Source organism: Prionailurus viverrinus, chromosome C1 (genome assembly GCF_022837055.1).
Source record: "Prionailurus viverrinus isolate Anna chromosome C1, UM_Priviv_1.0, whole genome shotgun sequence".
Classification (NCBI taxonomy): Eukaryota; Metazoa; Chordata; class Mammalia; order Carnivora; family Felidae; genus Prionailurus; species Prionailurus viverrinus.
Window position 1 is genome coordinate 201,376,646 of NC_062568.1, and position 22,841 is coordinate 201,399,486.

The following is a 22,841-nucleotide window of genomic DNA, read 5'->3' on the forward strand; positions in this document are numbered from 1 at the left end:
CAGGCCTGCCACACAGGAGTTCAAGTGCAATTCTTGTTTTGTTTGTTCCTTCCTTCCCTCCTTCCTTCATTTCTCCCGGCCCAGGCAAGCACAGAGCCCGTTTGCGGAAGGGATCCCTCGAGACCCTGGAATGCTGTGGGCCCTGCCTTGCTTTGACCAAGGCCACCTTCCCCAACGCCATGCTCTGAACGCACTGAGAATTTGGGGGGAGGTCCGTGAACACCCTAAGCTCCTTCTAACCCCAAGGCCTCTGCATCTGACACCCCCACTAGAATGCAAGCACCATGAGGGCAGGGACGCTTATCTATGGTCACATCCCAAGGTCACATCCCGAGGGCCGGACACACAAGGATTTGCTCAGTAGTTATTGGTCAAACGAATGAGTCGGGGGGAGGGACCCAAGGGTCGTGCCCCCCCATCCCTGCCCCATTTGGAAGGGCTGAAGTCTCTGGCCCCGCCCAAGGCCCTCCCTCCTAGCAGGAACCCAAGAAAGAGGGAGACCCCACCAGTAGGCGGGGGCCTCCAGCAGGAAAAGAGAGGAGAAAAGAACAACTCTTTGGTTTATGGGAAAATTAAATATCGAACTGAGGAGTAATAGCAGCCCAGGGAAAAAAAGGCCTGACAAAAAGCCCCCAAATGGAGCCACCACCAGCGACGACTCAGACAAACGCCGCGTCTGTGCTTCTAGGGGCGACAGCTGTTCAGCCGAGCCCACCACCCCCTCCAACTTGACATTGGGTAGAAACCCACGCGCCGATGCCATCGACGGATGGGGACCTAGGTCTAGGGCGTTGCCAGTGTGGGTGGGCCCTGCCCGGGACCCTCCCTGCCCCGGGGTGGGGGCCTTTCTGAGCGGATGGGGTCACCAGGGGACTTCTGGTGGCCGCGGGCATAATCCGTCCCCCCGCCCCCAGGCCTCCCCCCTCCGCGGGAGCTGGCTGGCAGCATCGGTTCACCTGCCTCGGCCCTCCCCTGCCAGCTGCTGTGCTTACGCAGTGGCGGAAGATAAAATTAACAACCCCAACTGGAGGCTCTGGCTGACTGCTCTGGGGGAAGCAGGGGGGTGCCGGAGGAGTGGGGGGGGCGCAGCCTGTGAGGCGGAGAATCGGTGGGGCTGGGACAAGCAGGACCCAACTCGGGTTACTGCTGACGGAGAAATAAAATCCCGCACGCGCGCGCACGCACGTGCACGCGCACGCACGCGCACACGCACGCACACGCTCCGACACACTCGAAGGGGCGGCGGGGACGCCAGGTGCAGAATCGTAGACGACGCGCTTAACCTGGTCGCCGTCACAGTGTGTTCCCCGGACCAGCAGCATCAGCCTTACCTAGAACTTGTAAACTGCCAACTCCCGAGCCCCCTTCCAGACCGGCCGAAACAGAACCCCGGGGGCGGGGTGGGATCCAGGCTTCTGGGTTTTAAGAAGCCTTCCAGGAGATTCTAATGCAAGCTCAGTGTGAGAACCACTCTTTGACTCTTGTGAGCCCCGGTCTGCTCATCTCTAAGTTAGGGGTACTAAGACTCACTGGGGCCACAATAGGTGCTCGGTGAACAGAGAAAATTATTGCTGGCTGGGACAGCAAGATTCAGGCAGAGTTAGGGAACCTCTATTCGGCTTTCCCTGGACCCAGCAGACAGGGCAAGGGTAGAACTCTCTGCCCTGAGTCAAAGGACCTCAAAACCCCCAAGTCCCACCCCACAAGCAGTTCAACTTCAGGCTCATGCCTTGATTGGCTGCTTGGCAATGTTCCCCGTTTTTGTTTTTTTTTTTTTTGATTGGCTTCCTAGGCCACCAGTCCCGTGTGGACCCTCCCCCTGCCTGGGGTCTCCTGGCTGGAGGCAGCCTCTGCCCAGCAGCCTGTCTGCAGCCACCGTGCGAGCCGCGCCATTGTAGTTTATGTGGCAATAGAGCAAATGTGTTCAGGCCCATGATAGGTGCCATTTCTGCAGAGACGAAATCTATGGGGTGTGACATGAATCCGTTTTAAATAGCACCAAGGCTGGCTATTCGGAGGATGTTTTCAATGTATCCCAGAGGTATATATTACACACATGGGCGATTTCAGCAGGTGCCATATTTGCAGCTATATGAAAAACGCCTGTGGAAGCTTGCAGAAGCCTGGGGAGGCCCTGGCTGGTGGGGAAGCACGTTCGAGATCTGGCCAGGGGCAGTGGCATCCAGCTCAAGTTCTTTCTGCTCAAGTTCAAGTTCAGCCTGCTCTCTACTTTTCTCCCCCACCCCCACGCCCACCAGAGAGCAGTGGGCTAGAGCTTAGAGAACAAGTTTGGAGGAAGCCCCCCCCATTTCCCCCCAAAAACCTCTGTCCTTTCCAGCAGAACTGAACCCCCAAGAACCGGGGCCTTTGTGTTCGGGGGCTCAGAACAGGGCTCACCCTTGGCCTTCCCCTCTCAGGCCCGGGGCACTTGGCCTGAAGCCACCGCCCTCCTTAGGCACTTGCTAGTTTCCTGGCCTCACCCATAGAGCAAGGGTGACTCTGGAGTCACTGGCCCATGGGGTGCTCGTGGGGACTGAAGAACATAGCAGGTGCCACCCCAGCCAAGCTCCCAGCAGGGCCCCAACTCTGCACCCCGGCCTCAGGCTCTGAGCTGTCAGCACAGAGCCCGACGCAGGGGCTCGAACTCACAAGCCACAAGATCATGACCTGAGCTGAAGTCGGACGCTTAACCGACTGAGCCACCCGGGCGCCCCAAGGATTGTGTCTTTTTAAAGAGCTGGGTGAGGCAGAGCCATGCTTCATTCCCAACGGGACCAACTCTCGGCTGGGGTGGAGGGGCTCGATTTTGGTGGGGGGGCATAGGTCTCAGAGATCCAGCACGTGCCGCCTCACCAGGGCCCCATGGGCGGGGCCTGGGCCACTTATTCATCTCTGACCCCTCTAACCTCGTCCCTCACCAGGTTCCTTCCCACCTTGGTTCTCTCATCTGTAAAGCGGGGACTGCCATAGTACCTGGTCACAGGTGTTAGTGCCTCGTCACAGTACCTGGGCGTCACGGGGCCATCGTGAGGGTGAACCGAGCTCCTGCTTTGCAGGATGCCTGGTACTGGTGAGACCATACCCCCACCGGCCATCATATGTGTGAACAGCAGCCTCTATCGCTGGCCTGGGCCAGTGGCTGGCCTTTGCCTACACCACTCATTCTGGCCACCGGCCTGAGAGGCCCTCATGCTGGGGACACTTGTGCATCCTGCTGACCGGGGGCCCCGGGAGTGGGGGGCACAGGGCAGCCCTCAGCGAGCATGCGATGAGTTGATGTCTGCAGGGGTGACTGGGAGGAGGCTTTGCTCAGTGAGCATCCCCCTGCACCCAGAGTTGAGGGCCCGCGGGGTCCCCAGGCACACAGTGGGTGGGGGTGAGGGGTGGGGAGAGCACTTGACCAACATCTCCACTCACTGGTGGTCATTCTGGGGGCAGGTTCCGTGGTAAATGCTTTAATGCATTAGAGCCTCACCCATCCCAGGAAGTAGGGGTAGTTCTCTCCTTTGACAGACGGAAACGGAGGTTTTCAAAGGTAGTGTGGTCCACCGCTAGTCGGTTAGCAAGGACCAAGGCTAGCTTTCGTACCGCGTCTGGCTTAAGCCCCTCCGCCCAGGCTCACGACCCTGAGTGCACCGCCTGGCCCCGCGTCTCACATGCTGCGGGCTGTCTCTCAGGGCATCTGTTTCCGCTGTGAGGCAGTAACGGGGCTGGGCTGGGTCACTGCTGAGGTCTGCGGCTCAGATCTGGGCAGAAGCTACAGCAGGAGGGCTGGAGATTAGAGAGGGGGAGACGGTCCTGAGCAGCTGTGTGTGAGGCGGTGGGACTGGTCAGCAGAGCAGGGCCGGCCCCTCCCTGACGGCGGCCCTCAGGAGTTGGGGCCTGTCCTCTGATGGGCCCAGGGTCCACAGGAGAGTCAGCTGGGAGGGTGTGGCTGGGGCCATCATTCCCAGCGAAAACCTTCTCTACCCAAACTCCTGCTCTCAAACCCCAGGCCCATCCAGTTCCCATGGCCTCCCTGGACACACTTCCCTGGATTCAGGGCCCTGTTCTGGCCTCGCCTTTCCTCTCTGCCCGGGGCCAGGCCTGGTGGACGGAGGGCAGGCAGGGCCCGCGGTAGCCTGACATGCCAGGACCGGGCCCAGCAGCTGGCCTCATACGGGCTCGGGGACCAAGCTGCTGTATCCTGGTCCTGCCACCTGCGAGCTGGGTGACCTTGGCAGGTCACTTCCCCCCACCATGCCTGTTTCCCATCTGTAGCGTGGGGATCATCGTATCTATGTGACAGGTGTTTCTGTAAGGTATTTAGACCCTGGCATGGCACCTGCAGCACTGAATAGAGGTCAGCCGTTGTCATGACTGTCCCCTCCTTACCCAGGCCTTGGGGTCCCGCCACACAGCAGTGCTCTCCACCTGCCAAGCTTTCCCTGCTCCTACACCCTCGCCTACAGGGCTGCTTCTGCCTGAAATGTCCCTGTCCTGTCTGCCCCCAGCCCGGCCTACGAGGCCCAGCTGTATGCCACCTCCTCCATGAAGCCTTCCTGATGCCTCCTCCTGGAGGAGACCCTCTCCCTGGGCACCCCCACAGCTTGCAACCTAGCCCTCCCCTTACCTTCACTTGCCTTCTGCTCGGTTCTGGAAATCTGCACTCTTCTCTGTCTCCCCTGTCCTTCGGGGAGTCCTTCAGGGACTCCCCTATCCTGCAGGGACTCTGCTCTGGACGCAGAGACAGGGGCTGAGAGTCTCCGTTCATCACTTGCTAGCCGCGGGATCTCGGGGAAAGTTGCTGCCTCTCCCGGAGCCTCAGGCTCCTCGTCTTTGAAATGGGGATACGTACAACCGCTCTCCCCCCGGCACCGGTGAGAATCAACCACGAGAGTGTTCGTAAAGGACCCGGGGCAGCGCCTGGCATGTAATAAGCCCTCGGTCGGTGCTAGTTTCTGCTGTGAAGGTTATTGTGATTATTAGGACTTATTTGCTTTTAAGATGATCACTCCTAGAGCGCGCGTGAGGTATTCCTGCCTCCTCAGGTAACAGATGGGGAAACTGAGTCCAGGGGCGCCCTGCAAGCTGGCGGCAGAGACAGGACCGCTGACTCCCAGGGCAAAGCAACCTGCGGAGTTGATCTCAGTGTCCCCTTCTGTACAGGGAGGGATTAGGTCCCTCTCCCCAGGAGCGTCTGTCCACAGGAAGCAGACCCCGCTCCAGGGGCCGGCTCACTGCCTCCCTCGGCGCCCCTGCCCTCTTTCCCAGCTCCGATACAGCTCTGTTAACACCTGTACCCTCAGACTCATGCCTGCTCCTTAAATCACTGGGCCCGAGGCACCGCAGCTTCAACGGCCACATATCACTTGTAATTAAGGGGCCTGTCCCAGGGACGCGAAGTTTACCTTCTGCCGGAGACACTAAATCCAGCTCCCGGTGGTGAAGGGGATAAAGCATCGCACTGACCTAACACCTGTCAAGGTTTAATGATGCGCCTGCGGGCCTGCTCTGGCGGGACGTGGGGGGGCGCGGCCAAGAGGGGCAGGCAGTAGGTGGAGAGAGACGACCCCAGAACAAGAACTGAGCCTCCTGGTCTGTGAGACACAGGAAGTCCAGGGAGCTGGTGAGGGTCTCAGGAGGCGGCAGCCACCTGCCTGGACGGTTCAGGGAGCAGGCGACTCTCTACCGCTTGGCTCAAGAGGGCACAGAGGGCCATTCTGTGAGAGGCTGCAGACAGGCTCCTTAGCCAGGCGGTCTGGGTTTGAATAACAAGCTCTGGCGCTCGCTTGCTGGGTGACCTCGGGCAAGTTACTTAACCTCTCTGGGCCTGTTTCCTCATTATCAAAATGGAAATGCTACAAGTCCCTACCTCCTAAAGTAGTGAAGCTTAGAGGAATTAACATACTTAACATACTGGAAAAAGTGTGGCATATGGCGGCTGCAAAATTCACCTTTATTGGGGCGCCTGGGTGGCGCAGTCTGTTAAGTGTCCGACTTCAGCTCAGGTCACGATCTCGCGGTTCGTGAGTTCGAGCCCCGCGTCGGGCTGATGGCTCAGAGCCTGGAGCCTGTTTCCGATTCTGTGTCTCCCTCTCTCTCTGCCCCTCCCCCGTTCATGCTCTGTCTCTCTCTGTCCCAAAAATAAATAAAAAAAAAACGTTGAAAAAAAAAATTCACCTTTATTCTAGTATGATCTGGCCAACCTACATGAACATGAATCTCTCTCAGTCGCTCCCCCAAGGCAGGCACATGGTGGGGGCTTATGATATTGGGTGAAGAGGGACGTGTGTGCATAAGGAATCAATGGGCAAACGGTCTGTTTCCGCCAGGGAGAGGCCGGTCACGTCAGCTCCACGGCCCTACGGACAAGACGTGCAAAGCAGCACAGGACGCTTGGCTAAGCCGTCTGCTCCTTCCAGCCTCGTCTGCGGATCAGAGAGGTCACGCAGCTTTCCAAATCACACCCAGCGTGCACTTCAGAGGCCTTGCCTCCACCCCAGCCCAGGGCTCTGGGCCCCCTCCCCGCCAGAGGAAGAAGTCAGAGAACATTTGGGTTCTTACTCTAGGCTTCCCTTTATCAGCAGGCTCTGTTTTCTCTTCTGTGAAATGGGGACACTGATCTTGCTGACTTCCCAGACGGCTGGAGGAGCGGCTGATGATGCGGCCCAGGTATTCCCTGCTGTCTCTGTTGAGAGGCTACGTGGCCCAGGCCCCTGTGGCAGCCCCATGGCCCCACACTCGGAGAGGAGCGGCGTCCCTCCGTCTTCCCGGCAGCCTCGTGTAGCGGGAAAAAGGGGGGCTCCTCCTTCCCGCAGATCTGAGCTCAAATCCCATCTCACTCACTGCTGTGCGACGTTGGGAAGCTTCCCTGCCCTCTCTGTGTAGGGCATGTAGTACCCACTGTAACTGAGGCAGCATAGGGCCCGTCCGGGGCGGGGAGACCAGAGGTGGGGCAGCGGGTAACAACGTGCTGGGCCTGTTGCCGAGTACACAGTGGGCTTCGGTCAAGGGCGTGCCTCCTTTGCAGAGCTGTGTTCATGAGGGAGCGACAGAGGGTTCTAGAAGCCTGTCCAGGAGGCGGTCAGCAGGCTCGGGCCTTTGGGGCTGACACTGGGAAGCGACCGTCCTTGGTAGATGACCCAGTTAGCTCCAAAGTGCTCCTCTGAGCCCCAAACCCATCTGTCTGGCCCCTCTCTGAACGGGCTCTCGGCCGGTGACCTGAGTTAGCTGCAGGCCTGTGGGTGGGCGGGTGGGCAGAGCAAGCATCCTTCCTCCAGGTCCCTGGCCAGGCTGAGGCGCTCAAGACGGCCGTGCGCAGTCTCTCAACATGCTCTACGGTCCATCTTGGAAGACCCTGGCCGCGCTGGCCCCGGCCCTCTGGGCCGCAGCCCCACTCCAGCAGCCCCGAGCCCGGCCAGCTGTCTCAGGCCCCTGCTGCCTCTCGAGCTGTCCCCTCGGAAGCTCCAGCAATCGGGACGGAGGCCTGCAGACAGCCTTCAGATCACGGCCCCGGCTTCTCCACCCCTCAGCCCATTTCCTGAGGTCACCGTCTGCTAAGCGGGACCGCAGGTCTCCTTGGTGACTTCTCAGGGACCATCTCCATCCAGTGCCGGGTCCTGCCATCTCCTCCACATCTGCTCCCAGCTTTCCAATTGGTCCCCAAGTCCTATGGCTTCTGTTCGGAAACGCCTCGTATCTTTTCCAACCTCCACGGCCCAAGGCCCGAGCTGACTGGTGCCGTCTCACCCGCCGCGGCTGCCCGCCCTGCCCTCCGACCCAGGCCAGGTGCCGTCTGTATTCTCCATCTCGTTTACCCCTCACAACAGCCCTGTGGGGGTAGTGACCTTCACTGCCCCGGTTTCCAGAAGACGTAAAAGAGGCTTGGAGAGGACAAGTCACAGCGAGACTGGGGAGGGGGTGGGACGGGACCACAGCTGTGACTCCGCTCTTTCCTGCCCTCCTCTACCAGTGCGAGCGTGGGATGCCACGGCAGTCGCTGCCTGGTGTCACTTCCTGTGGCTCTGACTCCGTTCCCTGGCCTCACTGACACTTACAGGGGGGAGGTCAGGACAACATGGGTGGGAAGTAAAAACAACGGTCCTGTTTAGGGGCGCTCACTAGGAGCTTGGGACACGGGCCCAAGAGGGGAGGTGCTACGGTAACCCCATTTAGCAGACAGGGAAACTGAGGCTCAGGCGGGGAAATAAACCACCTGCCAGTGTAGTGTGGTGGCTCAGCTGAGGGCTCTGGAGCCAGCCTGCCCGGGTCTGGATCAAGCTCAGCTGTTAGCTGGCCCGTGCCCTCGGGCCCATTTGTTAGGGTTTCTGCTTTCACACTTGTCACCTGCGGAAGGTAATAGTGGCGCCTCCTTAGAGGGCTGTTAGGACAATTAAATGAGTTAGCAGGTGCGGGGCAGAACTGTGCCTGGCATACAGCAAATGCTCAATAAACATTTGCTGCTTTTATTATCGGGAGTTGCAGAACTGGGTTTAAAACCTCTGCCTGAATCTCAGGTTCATCCTCTTAAATACTCCCCAGCTCTCTAAGGGAGTAAACACTAATTTCTCATCAACCTACTTGGATAGAGGGCTCACTCTTCACTGGGGACCTCCCAGCCTTCTCCTGGTTCAATTTGGAGGATTTTGGTCACTCACTGTCACTTCTCCGGGGGGGGGGGGGGGGAGGGGGGGGGGAGGGGAGGGGGTTTGGAGGGGGGCCTGCCTGGATGGACATTTGCTTGGGAGACAAGAGTGCCCAGGCCTGGTCCTCAGGACCCTGGGGGCTTCGGGAGTGGGACATGGGGGTTTGCATTTGCAACCCGTCAGCACCCCAAAGTCCTCTGCGGCTCTGGCTTGGATCCCAACCCGCCACGTCTCCTCCCCCTCCCCTTCCCCCTCCCCTTCCCCCTCCCCCTCCTCTTAGCAGCCTTGCTCCCTGGAGCCTGTGGCCACTGCAATCGCCTGGGGCCAGTTCATGTAATTAGTGTAGGCCCAGCAGGCAGCTTATCCGCTCAGGCTCCAAGACAAGGAAGGAGCCGATCATTTCCCACCCGGCAGGCATCGTGGGCTATGGAGGGCTCTGAGTCTCCCCTTCCAGCTACCCTGCTTGGGGTCCCCCAGGGATTCTCAGACCAGCCGCCTCCCTTCATTGACCTAAGCTGTCTCCTGGACCGCCATATACTCTGAGCAGGAGCTGGATCTGCCTGGGAGATACACATCTCCCCACGGCTGTCCTGCACGCAGGCAGGCTTCCCGAGACGGGGTCTGCAGACCGCCTCCTGCTTTTCCGCTCGCGTCCTTCAGAGAGAAAGAGCTGTGTTTCTCCTTTTTGCTCAGGCCTATGGCGGCCACACCAGGCCTTTGAGGGGTGCAGGCTCAGATCCCCCATCGCTTTTGGAGCCGTGGACATTTCTCCTTCCCAGGTCAGGAGAGGTCCTTGACACTCCAATTATTGGCCCTGGCAATGTGCTCCTTCTTCCAGAGAGGAGCACTGGGCTGGATGTCCAGAGAACAGAGTTCAAGCATCTGGTCCCAGAAAGCAGAGCTCCAGGCCTCTAGAAATCCTAGGTTCTGGCCTGGCCTCGTGGAAGCGAGCTCAGCTCCATCACCCACAGCGTGCCACAGTCTCCTTTCCTCTGAGAGCACCGGCCAGCCCAGGGTGAGCTTCTTGTCACAGGGAAGCTCGAGCAACTGGCCCCAGGAGGACTTCCTGGGGACTCCCCACCCCAAGTCACACAGCAGGGGAGCAACAGAGCCAGGCTGGAGATGGCCAGATGGCTTTAAAAAGCATCAGAAGTATGTAAGGACAGACGTAGAGGTCAATGGAATAGGAGGGAGAGTCCAGAAATAAACCCTCACATTTATAGTCAATTGATTCTTGGCCAGGAGGCCAACACAATTCAGTGGGGAAAGAAGAATGTGTTCCAAAGTGGTGCTGGGACAACTGGTCACCCACATGCAATTGAGGGAGGCCGACCTCTCCTCCACAGCACGCACAAAAACTCCCTCAAGACGGATCGTTCACCTAAACGTAAGAGTTTAAACTATTAAAACTCTTAGAAGAAAAGCAGACGTGCACTGTGACCTTGGGTTGGGCAGAGGCTCCTCAGCGGGGAGACCCAGAACACAAGCAGCAGAAAATGAGTAGATGGAGTGAACCTTATCCGGACGAACACGCTTCGTCCTTCACAGGACGCCAGCAAGAAAGGGGAAAGGTAACACGCCAAAGGGGAAAATGTACACAAATGTGACACGCGATACGGCCCTCGCATCTGAAATAGAGGACTCTTAGAGCATGATGATGAAAAGCCAAATCACCTGGTTGAAACGAGCAAACGATCTGACGGTATTTCTGCAAAGCAGATCTCCGAAGGGCTACAAAGCCCCCAACACCACTGGCCATCAGAGCAGCGCAAATCGCATCGCACTGAGAACCGCTTCACGTGCGCTAGGACGGTCGCCTTCAGACAGACAGGCAGCAGGTGCAGGTGAGGATCTGGAGAGACTGGGACCCTATGCCGCTGGAGGAAAAGTCAAAGGGCACAGCTGCCTGCCCGCCCTCAAAAGGCTATGCACAGAGTTCTCATTCGATCCAGCAATTCTGTGCTTGGGTCTGCACACCCCCCCCCCCCCCCCCCCCCGCCCAGAGATCTGGAAACTATCCGTTCACACCAAAAGCCTGTACATAAACGTTCACAGGAGCATCATTCATAACAGCTGGAAGGTGGAAACGTCCATCAACTGGTGAATGTACAAACGGAATGTCAGGCATCATGCAATGGAATATCATTCAGCCACGACGGGGAACGGGGTCCCAATACGTGCTCCAATGTGGATGAACCTTGAAAACCTGACACTAAGCGTAAGAAGTCCCAAGAATGACAAAAGACCACGTTTTGTATGACCCCATTTCTAGAAAGTGTCCAGACCAATCCACAGAGAGACCAAGCAGATGAGTGATTGCCTAAGACCGGGCGATGGGCACGGGGTTTCTCTCGGGGGCAGTGAACATCTTCTGAAATTGGTTACACGACTAAAAGTGTTTGCAGAACACTTTGACGATGGTAAAACCCATTAAGTTGTATCCTTTAAACGAGTGAATTGTACGTCATACGAATGACAGCTCAACAAAATAATTTTTAGAGAAAAGCACACCGAATGCACGTAATAAAAATTTAGTAAAGGGGCGCCTGGGTGGCTCAGCCCTGGATTCGAGCCCTGGGTTTGAGCCCTGCGTCGGGCTCTGTGCTGATGGCTCAGAGTCTGGAGCCTGCTGCGGATTTCATGTCTCCCTCTCTCTCTGACCCTCTCCCACTTGTGCTCTCTTTCATTCTCTCAAAAATAAACATTAAAAATTTTGTTTTAAAAATTCAGCAAAACATACCTAAACAAACAAACAAACAAACAAGCAAGCAAACAAATAAATAGCAAGCAAGCTATGCAAAGTCCCCGGGATGGGACCTGTGTCCCCTGGCCCCACGTTTGGAAAGCATCTGGTGTGGTCTGGTGCCACTGTGGTCTCGGGTGCCAAAATTCTACCTTTATCCGCTGACCTCATTTGGAAGCCTATGGAAGACAGACAGGGATCCCGAGGTAGAATGTTTTATGAATGCTTATTAATATGTCGTGACTTCTGGTAGAGCAGAGTGGTTAAGCACGTGGGATGCCCTTACCCTTGCTTGGCCGCTGGCTAGCTGGGTGTGCTGGGCAAGCGATGTACCTATCCGTTTCCTCACCTGGCGAAGAAAGGGCAGTACCCATCTTACGGAGCTTTTGAGATGATTTGATAAGTTAGTCTATGAAGACCTTAGCACAGTGCTTGGCGTGGCAGTAAATCCTCAGTGAAGGGTGACCTAGGTGGTCGGGAGGAGAGTGTCGCCTTCAAAGTCAGATGGCGACTCCTCCACTCTGCCCCCTCCTGGCTCAGTTACTTTTGTGGGTCAAATGGTCTCCGCAAAAGATGTGTTGAGATCCTAACCCCCAGTGCCTGTGGATGGGACTTTATTTGGAAACAGGGTCTTTGTCGATGTAACTAAGGTCAGGCGAGGTCATACTGCCTCAGGGTGGGCCTTGATCCAATGCCTGGTGTCCTTATAAAAGGGGAACACGGACACCGAGGCACCGACGCATGGAGGAGGACGCCCCGTGAGGACACAGGCAGAGAATGGAGGGACGCATGTACAAGTCAGGGAGGGCCAGGCATTGCCAGTCACCGGCAGGAGCTGGAAGAGGCAGGCTTCTTCCCTAGAACTTCCTTAGAACTTTCAGAGGAAGTGCAGCCTCGCCAATGCCTTGATTTCTGGCCTCCAGAACTAGGAGAGAAGATATTCTCTCAGTGTCCTGATATCCCCTCAGTGTCCTGGAGCCCCCACCGCCTCAGCTCTGCACCCCGCCGCACTCCCTTGACATCTGCGTTACTAATAGCCTTTGTGTCAAAGGGGGGACGTGTCCCTTGGGGGCTCAGAGTGGCTGTCAGGCTCTCCAGCTCTGATCTCAGGCAGCCTGGCGGGACCCCCGGCTCTCTCGCTCCCGTGGGTGAGCCCCTTAAACTCTCAGAGGCTCCTTCCCTCGTCTGTGAAGCAGGGGGGGTGACCGGGCCCGCCTTGGAGGACCCTCGTGAAGGTCACACGATTGGGTTGGACACTCAGCACAAAGCCACACATTCCATGCTTGATGGGAAGTGGCCTTGATCATTAGCTGTGGGTCCAAGGGGTGGCAGAGAAACCTGGCCTCCCGCTCTTCCGGTGGGAACAGGAGAGCAGCGTCTTTTGGCTTTGGTGCTGGTGGGGGTGGGGTGTCCGGGCTCACATTTAATTGATTGTAACATCGCACCCTTAACATGCTCCCCCGCATCACCTGCACCCCCAAGAAGAGCCGCGGCAATCCTTCCGTGACTGTGTATAATGCGTTCCTGGGGCCCAGCACGCGACTTTCAAATTGGCTTACAATTTATCTGCAGCTCGGATAAAAACATTTTAATGACTGTGTGCGGCATGAACCCTCGGTGTCACCCACGGGGCTCCCAAATGTCTTTTCCCACCACATAGCGGGGATGTTATAGGCGTGAAATTACAGCCGCTCTCGCATTTTGATCTGCACCCCGAGGCCTGTGGAAACGGCGCGTTAGAATGTGCTAGATGCAGAGGCAGCCTGGGTGCGGGCTCTCCAGCACAACTGCTCCGTGCTTTTGATGCACGTGGGGCCGTGCAACGTGCCCTGCGCCTCATCTCCCTTCCCCCTGCCCTGCTGTCCTAGGAAGCTTCCCTTTGACCCCCAAATTGGGGAGGGGGCTGTCTCGCCCCACTGTTGGCTGCCACAGTCCTTAGGGTCCCTTGGTGCATAAAGGAGACCCCAGCTTTCAAAGGCCTCCACTCACTTGGAGGGAGGGTCTTGGTGCATGTGTGTGTGTGTGTGTGTGTGTGTGTGTGTGCGCGCGCGCGCGCGCGCGTGTGTGACCAGAAAGGGTCTAAGGTATGTCACAGATGGGCCAGGACAGTGAGCAGATCGTAGCGTTCGAAACTTCCCTGAAACATATTGAAAGGGGAGGGTCAAGGAGGAGGAGGGGAGAGTCACACAATTTTCAAGTCTTTCTAATTGTGCCTAATGTTTAAAAAATTTGTTTCAGGGGCGCCTGGGTGGCGCAGTCGGTTAAGCGTCCGACTTCAGCCAGGTCACGATCTCACGGTCCGTGAGTTTGAGCCCCGCGTCAGGCTCTGGGCTGATGGCTCAGAGCCTGGAGCCTGTTTCAGATTCTGTGTCTCCCTCTCTCTCTGCCCCTCCCCCGTTCATGCTCTGTCTCTCTCTGTCCCAAAAATAAATAAACGTTGAAAAAAAAATTAAAAAAAAAATTTGTTTCAATGTTTTCATTTATTTTTGAGAGGCCCAGAGAGACAGAGTGTGAGCAGGGGAGGGGCAGAGAGAGGGAGACACAGAATCCGAAGCAGGCTCCAGGCCCTGAGCTGCCCACACACAGCAGACATGGGGCTCGAACCCACGAACGGCGAGATCCGAACTGCTTAACCGACTGAGCCACCCAGGCGTCCCTTATTGTGCCTGACGTTGAAATGACATAAGGCCTATTTGTCGTGAGAGATGCTATTTATTGAGCACTCGGAACGTGCCAGGTGCTGGGCTCAGACCACTGTTCTGGGGATCATCTCATTGAATGGCCCGACCTTGGCCAAGCCACTGCCTTCTCTGAGCCTGGGTCTGGGCAACGGACGCAGTGTAGTTTCTGCCTCACAGGCCCTCGCAGCTGCTGGAGCCCTGGAGCTGCCCCCGGGGCGGGGGGGGGGGGGGGGGAACGTCCTCACACTCAGCTCCCTGTCTCTCCCAGCCCGCCCAGGACCTTCCCGACCTTGGTGAGCCAAGGAAGGCATGCTGCTCTGGGACGGGCACAGCCACAGCCCCGCGGGCCCCGGGGCAAATCCTTTCCCTTTCCCCAGCCCCAGTCTCATCCTGATCCCGAGGGGCTCTTGTCAAGATCAGGCAACCCCCTCCACTGAGAGCACTTTACAATTGGCAGAGCTGGCTGAGTGGGAGGTGTGGCTGTCGTTATCAAGGTCGGGGTATGTGCTGGCTCCTCCCCTAGGCCTTTGGGAAGAGGCCAGGAGGACCGGTCGGCAGAGGCCCGCTGTCCTGCCACTCCCAGAACCAGGGCAGACCTGGGTCCCTTTGCAGGGACTCGGCGCACGAAGCTGTGAACACTCCGTTCTCAGACTGGCTTGAAGCTCCTTGGAGTCATGAATCGTTGACGAGACTTCCAGGGGCAAGAAGGAAGCAGCCACCGCTGTGCCCAAGAGGGGGGCAGGGCCCGCGACAATGACCCTAAAGATGCTGAGGTCTAACCTGACGAACCTTGTGGCTGCCTCGTCTGGGTTTGGTGCTTTGCAAACTTTATTTCAATAAAAAAAAAAACCCTCACAACCACACTGGAGGGTAGCCACCCTTATTCTTATTTCACAGATGGGAAACTGAGGCCCAGGGAGGCTAACGAATGCAATGACCCATCTGGGATTCAGCCCGAAACCTCCGTGTCCTAAACTTGTATAAAGGGATTATAAGATCTCCTGGCTCCCAGGGCTGTGGCCAGGATTCCGTGAGACAATGTGCATGAAGCCAGGAGCTCACGCCCCGTCAGGCACAGGCCAGGGATGGGCAGGAGCTGTGTTATCAGTTCAGCTGCAGGCTTAGCGAGCACGGGGGTACCTGCCGCATCCGGGGGACAACGGGGCAGGGGCGACCGCTAACAAGCACAATGACCTCTGAGCAGTGGGTCAGTCAGAGGACTGACCAAGATGGGGGAGTGCTATTTCGGGAAGAACCCTGCCCAGGGAACACCCTGAATTTCCAGGGGTCAGAGCCTTTCCCTGGGTTGGGAGCCACTGCGTGGTCCTGCCCCTCCCGGGTCCCCACTCCCCCACAGCCCCCTGCCCCTGCCAGCCTTCAGCCTCCTGTTCAGTAACTGGGATCACATCATCTGTCTGCCCCATCCCAGATGGCTGCCACCTTGCATCGAGAGGACCCCAGAGGTTCACCGTTCCCTGCTGCCCGGACAGTGAGACCGGAGGAGAGAATTCTCAGCTGGCTCATGCTCGCCAGGAGTATACTGCCTTGCTCAGCCAGGACCATCAGGCCCGCCGTGCGGTCCTGGTCGGCCCCACGAGATCTCTCTGTGCCTCAGGTGCTTGCTTAGCGGATGGGGTAACAGACTCACAGATGTCAGAGCTAGGAGGACGCTTAGGACCGTCTGGTTACACCCCCTCACCGTATGGAGAGGGAAACTGAGGCCACAGAGGGAGAGTGCACCTGCACAAGGAGCTCTGGTGAATGAAGGAGGGAGCGTAGGCCTCCTGGAGGAGGTGGCTTTTGAGGATGCTGTCCTTGCTCACATAGAGAGAAGCCTCACCTGGAGCATCTACACCTGTTTTCAGGGGCGCAAAAGGGGGTGTGGGAGTCCAGATGCCTGGCTTCTGGCCCCAGCACTGAGCTGCTATCACAGGGAGATTTTGTGATCCTGGCTGGGTGACCTCAGGCAAGTGGTTTGCCCTCTCTGTGCCTCCTCCACACCTGTGTGCGCACCTATGCACGTTTTACGTTTGCATCGCGCACTGGATACAGCTCCCCAAGGACCTCGTCCTATTGAAGGAGCGTGTCCATTACCTAGCGCGTAGGAGGTGCTCAATAAACATCCGATAAATAAATGGTTACGTGCATGTCCCTCATCAGACTGGGGCCCCTTGATGGTGCAAACCGAGTTTTGTTCTTCACCAGATTCCCCGGGGCGACCAGCCCTGGGCTGAGCACCAAGACGTCTCCTTCAGGGAGTCGCCGTCTCCCCGCCGCGGCCCATCCCCCAGGAAGCCAGAACACCCCACGTGCCGCCGCTGCGGGAATCAATGTCCCTCTGGAGGTCTGGCCTTTGGAGGTTTTCCATTTCCCCAGAAGCTGTGGCTTTCCACGGGGCCTTTATGCTCTCACTGATTGCCTGAGTACAAGCTTTGTTTCCCTGGTAAATATCATTCGATAAGAAAATCAGAGAGCCCTGGGGCCCGGCGTCAGGGCCGGGTCCCTAGAATTCTGGCAGCAGAATCGGAGAGTGTGGCTGACGAGAACGTCAGCACTGGCAGGGGCTCCTGAGACCGCTTGGAGCCAGGCCCTTGATTTACAAGGGGAGAAACCGAGGCTGGGGTGGTGGACAGCGCCACCCAGAGACGGGCGCTGGCATTACTGTCCGCATGTTGCAGATGGAGGCGGGACACCCCGAAACCCAGTCCTGACACCCACTTTCTCACTGGTCACTTGATGCTTCAATGTCCTGGGAAAGGCCGTAGGAGGTCCAGTGTCAGAATCACTCTCCATAGCAGGTGTGTATCACTTCCCCCAGGGAGGCTCCCAGATTGTCCTGTCCCTGGGGCGGGGCGGGGGGGGGCTCGCCCCCCTGTACCGTCCCCACAGGCACTTCTATGAACGTGGCTCTTGTCTTCCGCCTGGAAAGGTACTCCCACAGGTGCCCCCACAGTGCCCAGCTTCTTCCTCCCCGTGTCCTCATGGGGTCCCAGGACCCAGAGCTGGGGGTCCATGAATGACCCGTCAGGCCTGCATCCCACCCCTGCCTTACAGAAGTGGACGCTGAGGTCTGCTCCCCTCGGGAAGCCCTCATTCCTCCTTCAGTCCCTCAGTTGTCCCAGTCAACGTGTCAGTTGTGCCCCTCCAAAGTGCCCAGGCCATGAGGATCTGGGGACGAGCCACAGCCCTGCGTCCATGAGGTCAGGGTATATCAGTGCAGGTCGGAGAAGGGGCTCCTGAGAGGAAACCTTTGGGTGGTAAGGCCACACCTGTCACACCTCAGCAAGGCCCGTCTCCTCTCCCCTCGGAGGCGGGAGTGGGAAAGAAGAGCGATCCTAGGACAGCCCCCCTGTGCACACGCACATGCGCAAAGCTCCTCGCTGGGACCCTGGGGCCAGGGCCCTTGTGCTCACCCATGACGTTGAGGAAGATGTTGCCTGATGCCAGGACCACCTTCTCTCTCGTAGCACGGTCGTAGATGCCCACGTGGCACTCATAGGGACCGTTGTCTGAGATGCGGACTTCGGGCAGCCTAGGGGAAGGCAGAGGGACAGGATGAGGCCCCATCGTCCGGGGCTGGAAGGCGCAGCCCCCCAAAACAACCCCCAAACCCCACTGTTCAGCTTCGGATCAACAAACGCTTCTAGATGGATCAGGTGCTCATGCGCTATGCTGGGGGGAGCAGCAACATTTATGGAGCACCGACTGTATGCCAGTCCCTGCGTTTTATTCTTCAGGAGGTGAAGGGGGTGGGGGGCTGTGTTTAGCCGGAGTTACACCTGTGCTTCCATGAACGGCGGATGGTAACAGTGCCCACACCTAGAGGGCCCCGAGTATGACAGGCGTGTGATACAGGCTCAACACTGCCCTAGGGCATCACATCACTCAGCCCTCCACAGAGGATCGCCATTTCCGTCTCATAAGCATGGAAACTGAGGCTCCAGAGGAGGCACGGGTAGCCCCCCCCCCCCAGCAATATGGCTCATAAGAGCCGGGATGGGAATTTGCATTCCTCTTCCCACGCTGCCTTTGCTGTCCCTTCACGCCCAGTCTTGGGGGCTTGAGAAGAAACACAGCCAACTTCTCATCTCCAAGGAGCCCCTGTCCTGGGGGACAAGGAGGCAGGGAGCAGCTGGTCCTGCCTGAGGTCGTCAGGAGGGAGCCTTGACCTGGAGGCCGCCCCGCTGCTGGGTCAGGGAAACCTGGGGGGTTCTCTGGCAAGTGCCAACCTTCTCTGGGCCTAATCATGCGGCCGAAGGACAGCCTCTTCTGGCCACGCCTCAGAAGAAGCGGGGTCTCCGTCTCAGAGGTCCTTGCACCACAGCACGACACAGGAAGACGCTCACGGTGACGGTCATGACAGCCGTAGTAAAGGGCCAGTGTGGCGCCCTACCCACCAAATTGGCCCCGCGGTCTGATCAGAGAGGCCCCGGCCGGGGAAGGCGAGGGCGGTGGCCAAGAGCACAGGCTCTGGGTGTGGGTCCCGCCCTGCCCCCGCCCCCCCCCCCCCGAGAAGGGGGTTCCTTCAATCCAGCTCTTTGTTCCCACCCCCTCGTGGACACATTTCCACCCTACTCAGCGAAGCTGCCCGCTGCGATCTGCTTCTGCTGGGCAGGTCTGACCTCAGATTCCCTTTCTTCCCTTATGTCAGCTGCCACCCCTACCCTCAGCTTTGCCTCCGAGCTCCGGTTCCCTCCTGACTCAGTGTCCCCCACCTCCCTGCACCTTGCCCCCCACACCTGGGCTCTCAGCCTGGGTTCCATGCTGCTGGCTCCGCTCTGAGCCAGCACGCATTAGCATAAACAAACACCTTCATTTACATAGAATACGCAGAGGTTGACATCTGGTCTACCGACTGTCATAAAAGGACTCAGAGAGAACAGGAGCTTCTCACCAGAGAAACTTTGCGGGGAGAAGGCTGCCCTCCTTCCCTCCCTTCCGTGCTCAGGGGGGAACAGCGGGGGCCTGTCTTCCCTTGGGAGCGATTTCCTTTGTTTGTAACCCAGCTAGACTGGAAAAACAGCCCCTCTAGGGGCACTGGTGCTGAGCCACAGTCTCCTGGAGTGACATATTTAGGTGACACTCATAGGGATCAGTTACAGGGCCGACCTGCTTGAGTGACTTGTGTGCAGGCAACACGCTCAGGGGACAGCCCCATAAAGACACAGGCTCAGGAGATGCACGTAGCTGGCAGCCGCCCAGGTGATGTAATAAGGTAATAGTGACACGGTGGGCACGCAGGTGGAGACGCGCAGGTAACCGCCATGTGGGGGACACACGCAGATGCGTTTATGTGACAGCAGCACAGGTGACATGTTTAGGCCATTGCTCCACTGATGGCACGCTCAGGTGACAGGAACATAAGCGGTGTGTGCGGGCGACTTATGTAGATGACACAGCACAGGTGGTCGAAGACGTGACACCTGGACTGGCGCCTTGTGAAGAAAGCGGCTTCCCACTTGGGACTGTTTCTACAGACTCGTGTGGTCCTTCACGGACGGGGCTCCTTAGCTCTCCCAGCGGGTCCCGGTCCTGCTGCTGGGCACCACCGTCCATCTCCGCCACCACTCAGGGACTTGAGCTCGTCCCGGTACTGCTCTATCTCCTAAATGCATCCTGGATTGCATCCACTTCCCTCCAGCCCCACGGCCACCATCTTTGTTCACCTGGAAGGAGGGCCGGATGGCCAACTGGTTTTTCTGCTCTCCCTAATCTTCCTCAGATCCGTTGTGAGGGTAGAACCCAGATCTTTGCAAATGCAAATGGAATTAATGGCACTCCCCTACCTAAAGTCCTTGGGAGACTTCTCTGGGCTCTTCAGATAAAGACGGGAATCCTTATCTTGGCCAACCAGGCCAGCGTGGCTGCTTCCTGCCACATCTCCAGCCACCTCTTAGCCTCGTCCTCCTCTAGCTACGATGGCTTTCTGTCTTTCCATTCCTCTCATATGCCAAGTGCCTTCTTAAAAAAATAAACTTAATTTTGGAATCGTTTTAGATTTACACAAAAGTTGCCCAGAGAATAGAGCATTCTCGCCCATCCCTCACCCGATTTCCCCCATGGTTAACCTGTTCCAAGACCACAGTATAGCTGTCAGACTAAGAAACCAACACGGATCCATCACTGTTACCTCAAGCCCAGACTCCTTCCGGATTTCCCCAGTTTTTCCACTAATGTCCTTTTTCTGTTCCAGATTCCCCTCCAGGACCCCTCAGAGGTGACCCTTACAGGTGCATTTAGCCCAGTGCCTTGTTTGACTCAGAGCTTTTGCTTGCAATGTTCTCTCTTCCTGGGGCTGCTTCATTTTCTTTCCCTGGCTGTATCCTTCAGATTACAAAGGAATGGTCGCTTTCTTAGCCACCACACGGACCAGGTGGCTGTGGGGGATTGGTGGCATTGGTGGCCCTGATTAATAGCCTCCCTGCACCCATGCCTCTTGCAAAACAGCCTCGATAGTTTCTCCTACCTAGGAGTGGAGTCTCTTTCCCTATCCTTGGCCTTATGACTTGCGAGTCATAAGGTTGGAAGTGACAGTGTACAAATTCCAAGCCTAAGTCTCAAAAGAACTCTCTCTCTCTCTCTCTCTCTGTAGCCCCACCTCCCCCTCTCACTCTCTCTCCCTTTCCCTGCTTCTTCCTGAGAACAAGCCTCTGATGTGGACAAGAGCACATGGAGACACGGAAAGAGACCCCAGCTGGCCCAGCCTTTCCAGCCAAGGTCACACTCAGGAGTGAGCCTAGCCAACCCCAACTCATGAGCAATCATTCATGGTTGTTGCTTGACGCCCATCCAGGCTTGGGATGGCTTGTTATGCGGCAACAGCTAACTGATACAGCAGTACTGGTCTAAACTGTAACTTGATGACTCTCCTCTGTGACTCTCGATCACCCTCCTCCCCTGCCATGCACAGTAAGCTCTGCGAAGGTAGGGTGTGCCCCTGTCTGGGTCGCCGGCATGTCCCACGGCCTCGTGTGGCACTTGCCATCATGGTAGGTACTCAGTCAACATTCAGTAAATGGGTGGCCTGGAGCGAGCACGGAGAACCCCGTCTCCCCCTGTGCTGGAGAGCAGGCGTGGAGTCTAATTCTTACCTGCGGACCCCAGGGCTTCCAGGGAGCTGCTTTGATGTGGACCCAACGCCTCATCCGAGCTTGTGTGCTCAGTGCCATCCTTCTAAAGTGGATTAAGCAGCCCAGAGATGCCCTCTCCCCAGATTTGAGCGGCATTGATCTGCATGCTGCATAAAAGGCCTTGCACAGATAGCGGGGCCCCGAGGGGGCTGGGGTAAGAACACCAACTCTCATCAGCGTTGGGCTCCGATCAATAAACTATTAATAACTGCAGAGGTTTCTGGCAAAATCAGTGTAATGCAGTTTAGCGGCTGGAGTTTACCAACACTGACAGCAGCTTCGAAAGCCACGTAATTGTGTTTTTGAGAAACTGGAGACCCAGATAGTGGGGGCCCCGCTGGCTGTCCCCGGGGGCCGCCGGAGTTCGGGTTAGGCCATGCAAGGGCTGGTCCCTGGGGTTTCCGCCAGGCTGAGGGCTAGCACGAGTATGTGTGCCTACTGTGTGTCATGCCTCGTGCCGAGGCTAGGGGCCGAGCAGCCGATGCAGAGATGCCAAGGACTTGGTTCCTGCTCCCCTGCCTTTGCCTGGGCTGTTCCCTCTGCTTGGACCCGTCTTCCTCTCTTGGCCACATGGCAAGCCTCTAGCCATCTTTCAAAGCCCAGCAGGTGGGTCCGACTTTCCCCACCTGTGATCTCACCCCATCAGAAAGTTGGGTTTAGCTCAGAGCTGACACGGCGCGAGAGACCAATGGGCTAGAATCACTACGAACCACAATCCTTAGGTTCTACATCGAATGCCACCTCTTCCAGGCAGGCTGCCCTGACTGCCTGCTCCCTGTGCCAAGGCTGCATGCCTGGGGGCACCTACCTGTCCACAACATGCTACATTGTTATCTGTTTGTCCTCCCTCCCAGGGAAGCATAGAAGCTCCTTGAACGTGAGCCTGGCCACGCGGTGGGTGCTCAGGAAGAGCCACTGTACCGATGAAGGCAGCGGAAGCAGTCTAGGCCAGGAGGTAGGTGCCCTCGGACTAGTCTGGGCTCTGCACCCGACTAGCTGTGTGAGGTTGGACAAGCTCGTTTGGCTTCTCTGAGCTTGGATTTCTCCATCTGATAAATGGGTGTGATAATACCTGTCTTGTGGGATCACCGGGTAATTTTCTCCCGAGAGGAATTATGCTAAGCCTTTTACCGCATCTTACCGAATCCTCGACGGGACCTTGCTATCACGCAGTACAGAAAGTATGCCCAAATATACTGGAGAGCAATCATCATCTTATTATCTCTACCTTGTACAGATGAGGAAACTGAGGCACCCACCCAAGAGGTAACAGGACCGAGGCCAGAGAGTAAGCAGGTGGGTGCCATGATTTGGAACCAAGAGCTGAAGACTTGTCTTCGGGCCCCATCGCCCCACCCGTGGCTGCTCCTCGGATCTTCCTTTACCAACTGGCAGGTGAATCCAGGCTCCCTGGTTGCCAGGATTCGCCTCCACGGCTCTACAGTGCGTTTCTATTCTGGGCCCTACCACTCTCCAGGTAATGAGAACCATCTGCTTCCTCCCTGCTGGGAGGAACAGGATGGCCTTTTATTTTCCTAAATTCCCTTCCTCCAGCTTCCAGTGGGCCCCTTAATTCCGCTGACGGCGGCTCCCTGAACAAGTTGTGCTCACATTCTCCACACCTGACCCGACTTCACAGCCTCCGCTCGCCTCTCCTTTG

General features: G+C 57.3%; 1 protein-coding gene across 1 annotated transcript in view; it reads right to left on the reverse strand.

Annotated features, from left to right (window-relative positions):
- Positions 1-22,841, reverse strand: part of IGSF21 (immunoglobin superfamily member 21) — a 226,942-nt gene that overhangs the window by 18,344 nt on the left and 185,757 nt on the right. The window contains exon 4 of the mRNA XM_047868900.1: positions 17,465-17,583. Within this exon, the coding sequence (XP_047724856.1) occupies positions 17,465-17,583 (119 nt within the window). The remainder of the gene's footprint in view (positions 1-17,464; positions 17,584-22,841) is intronic.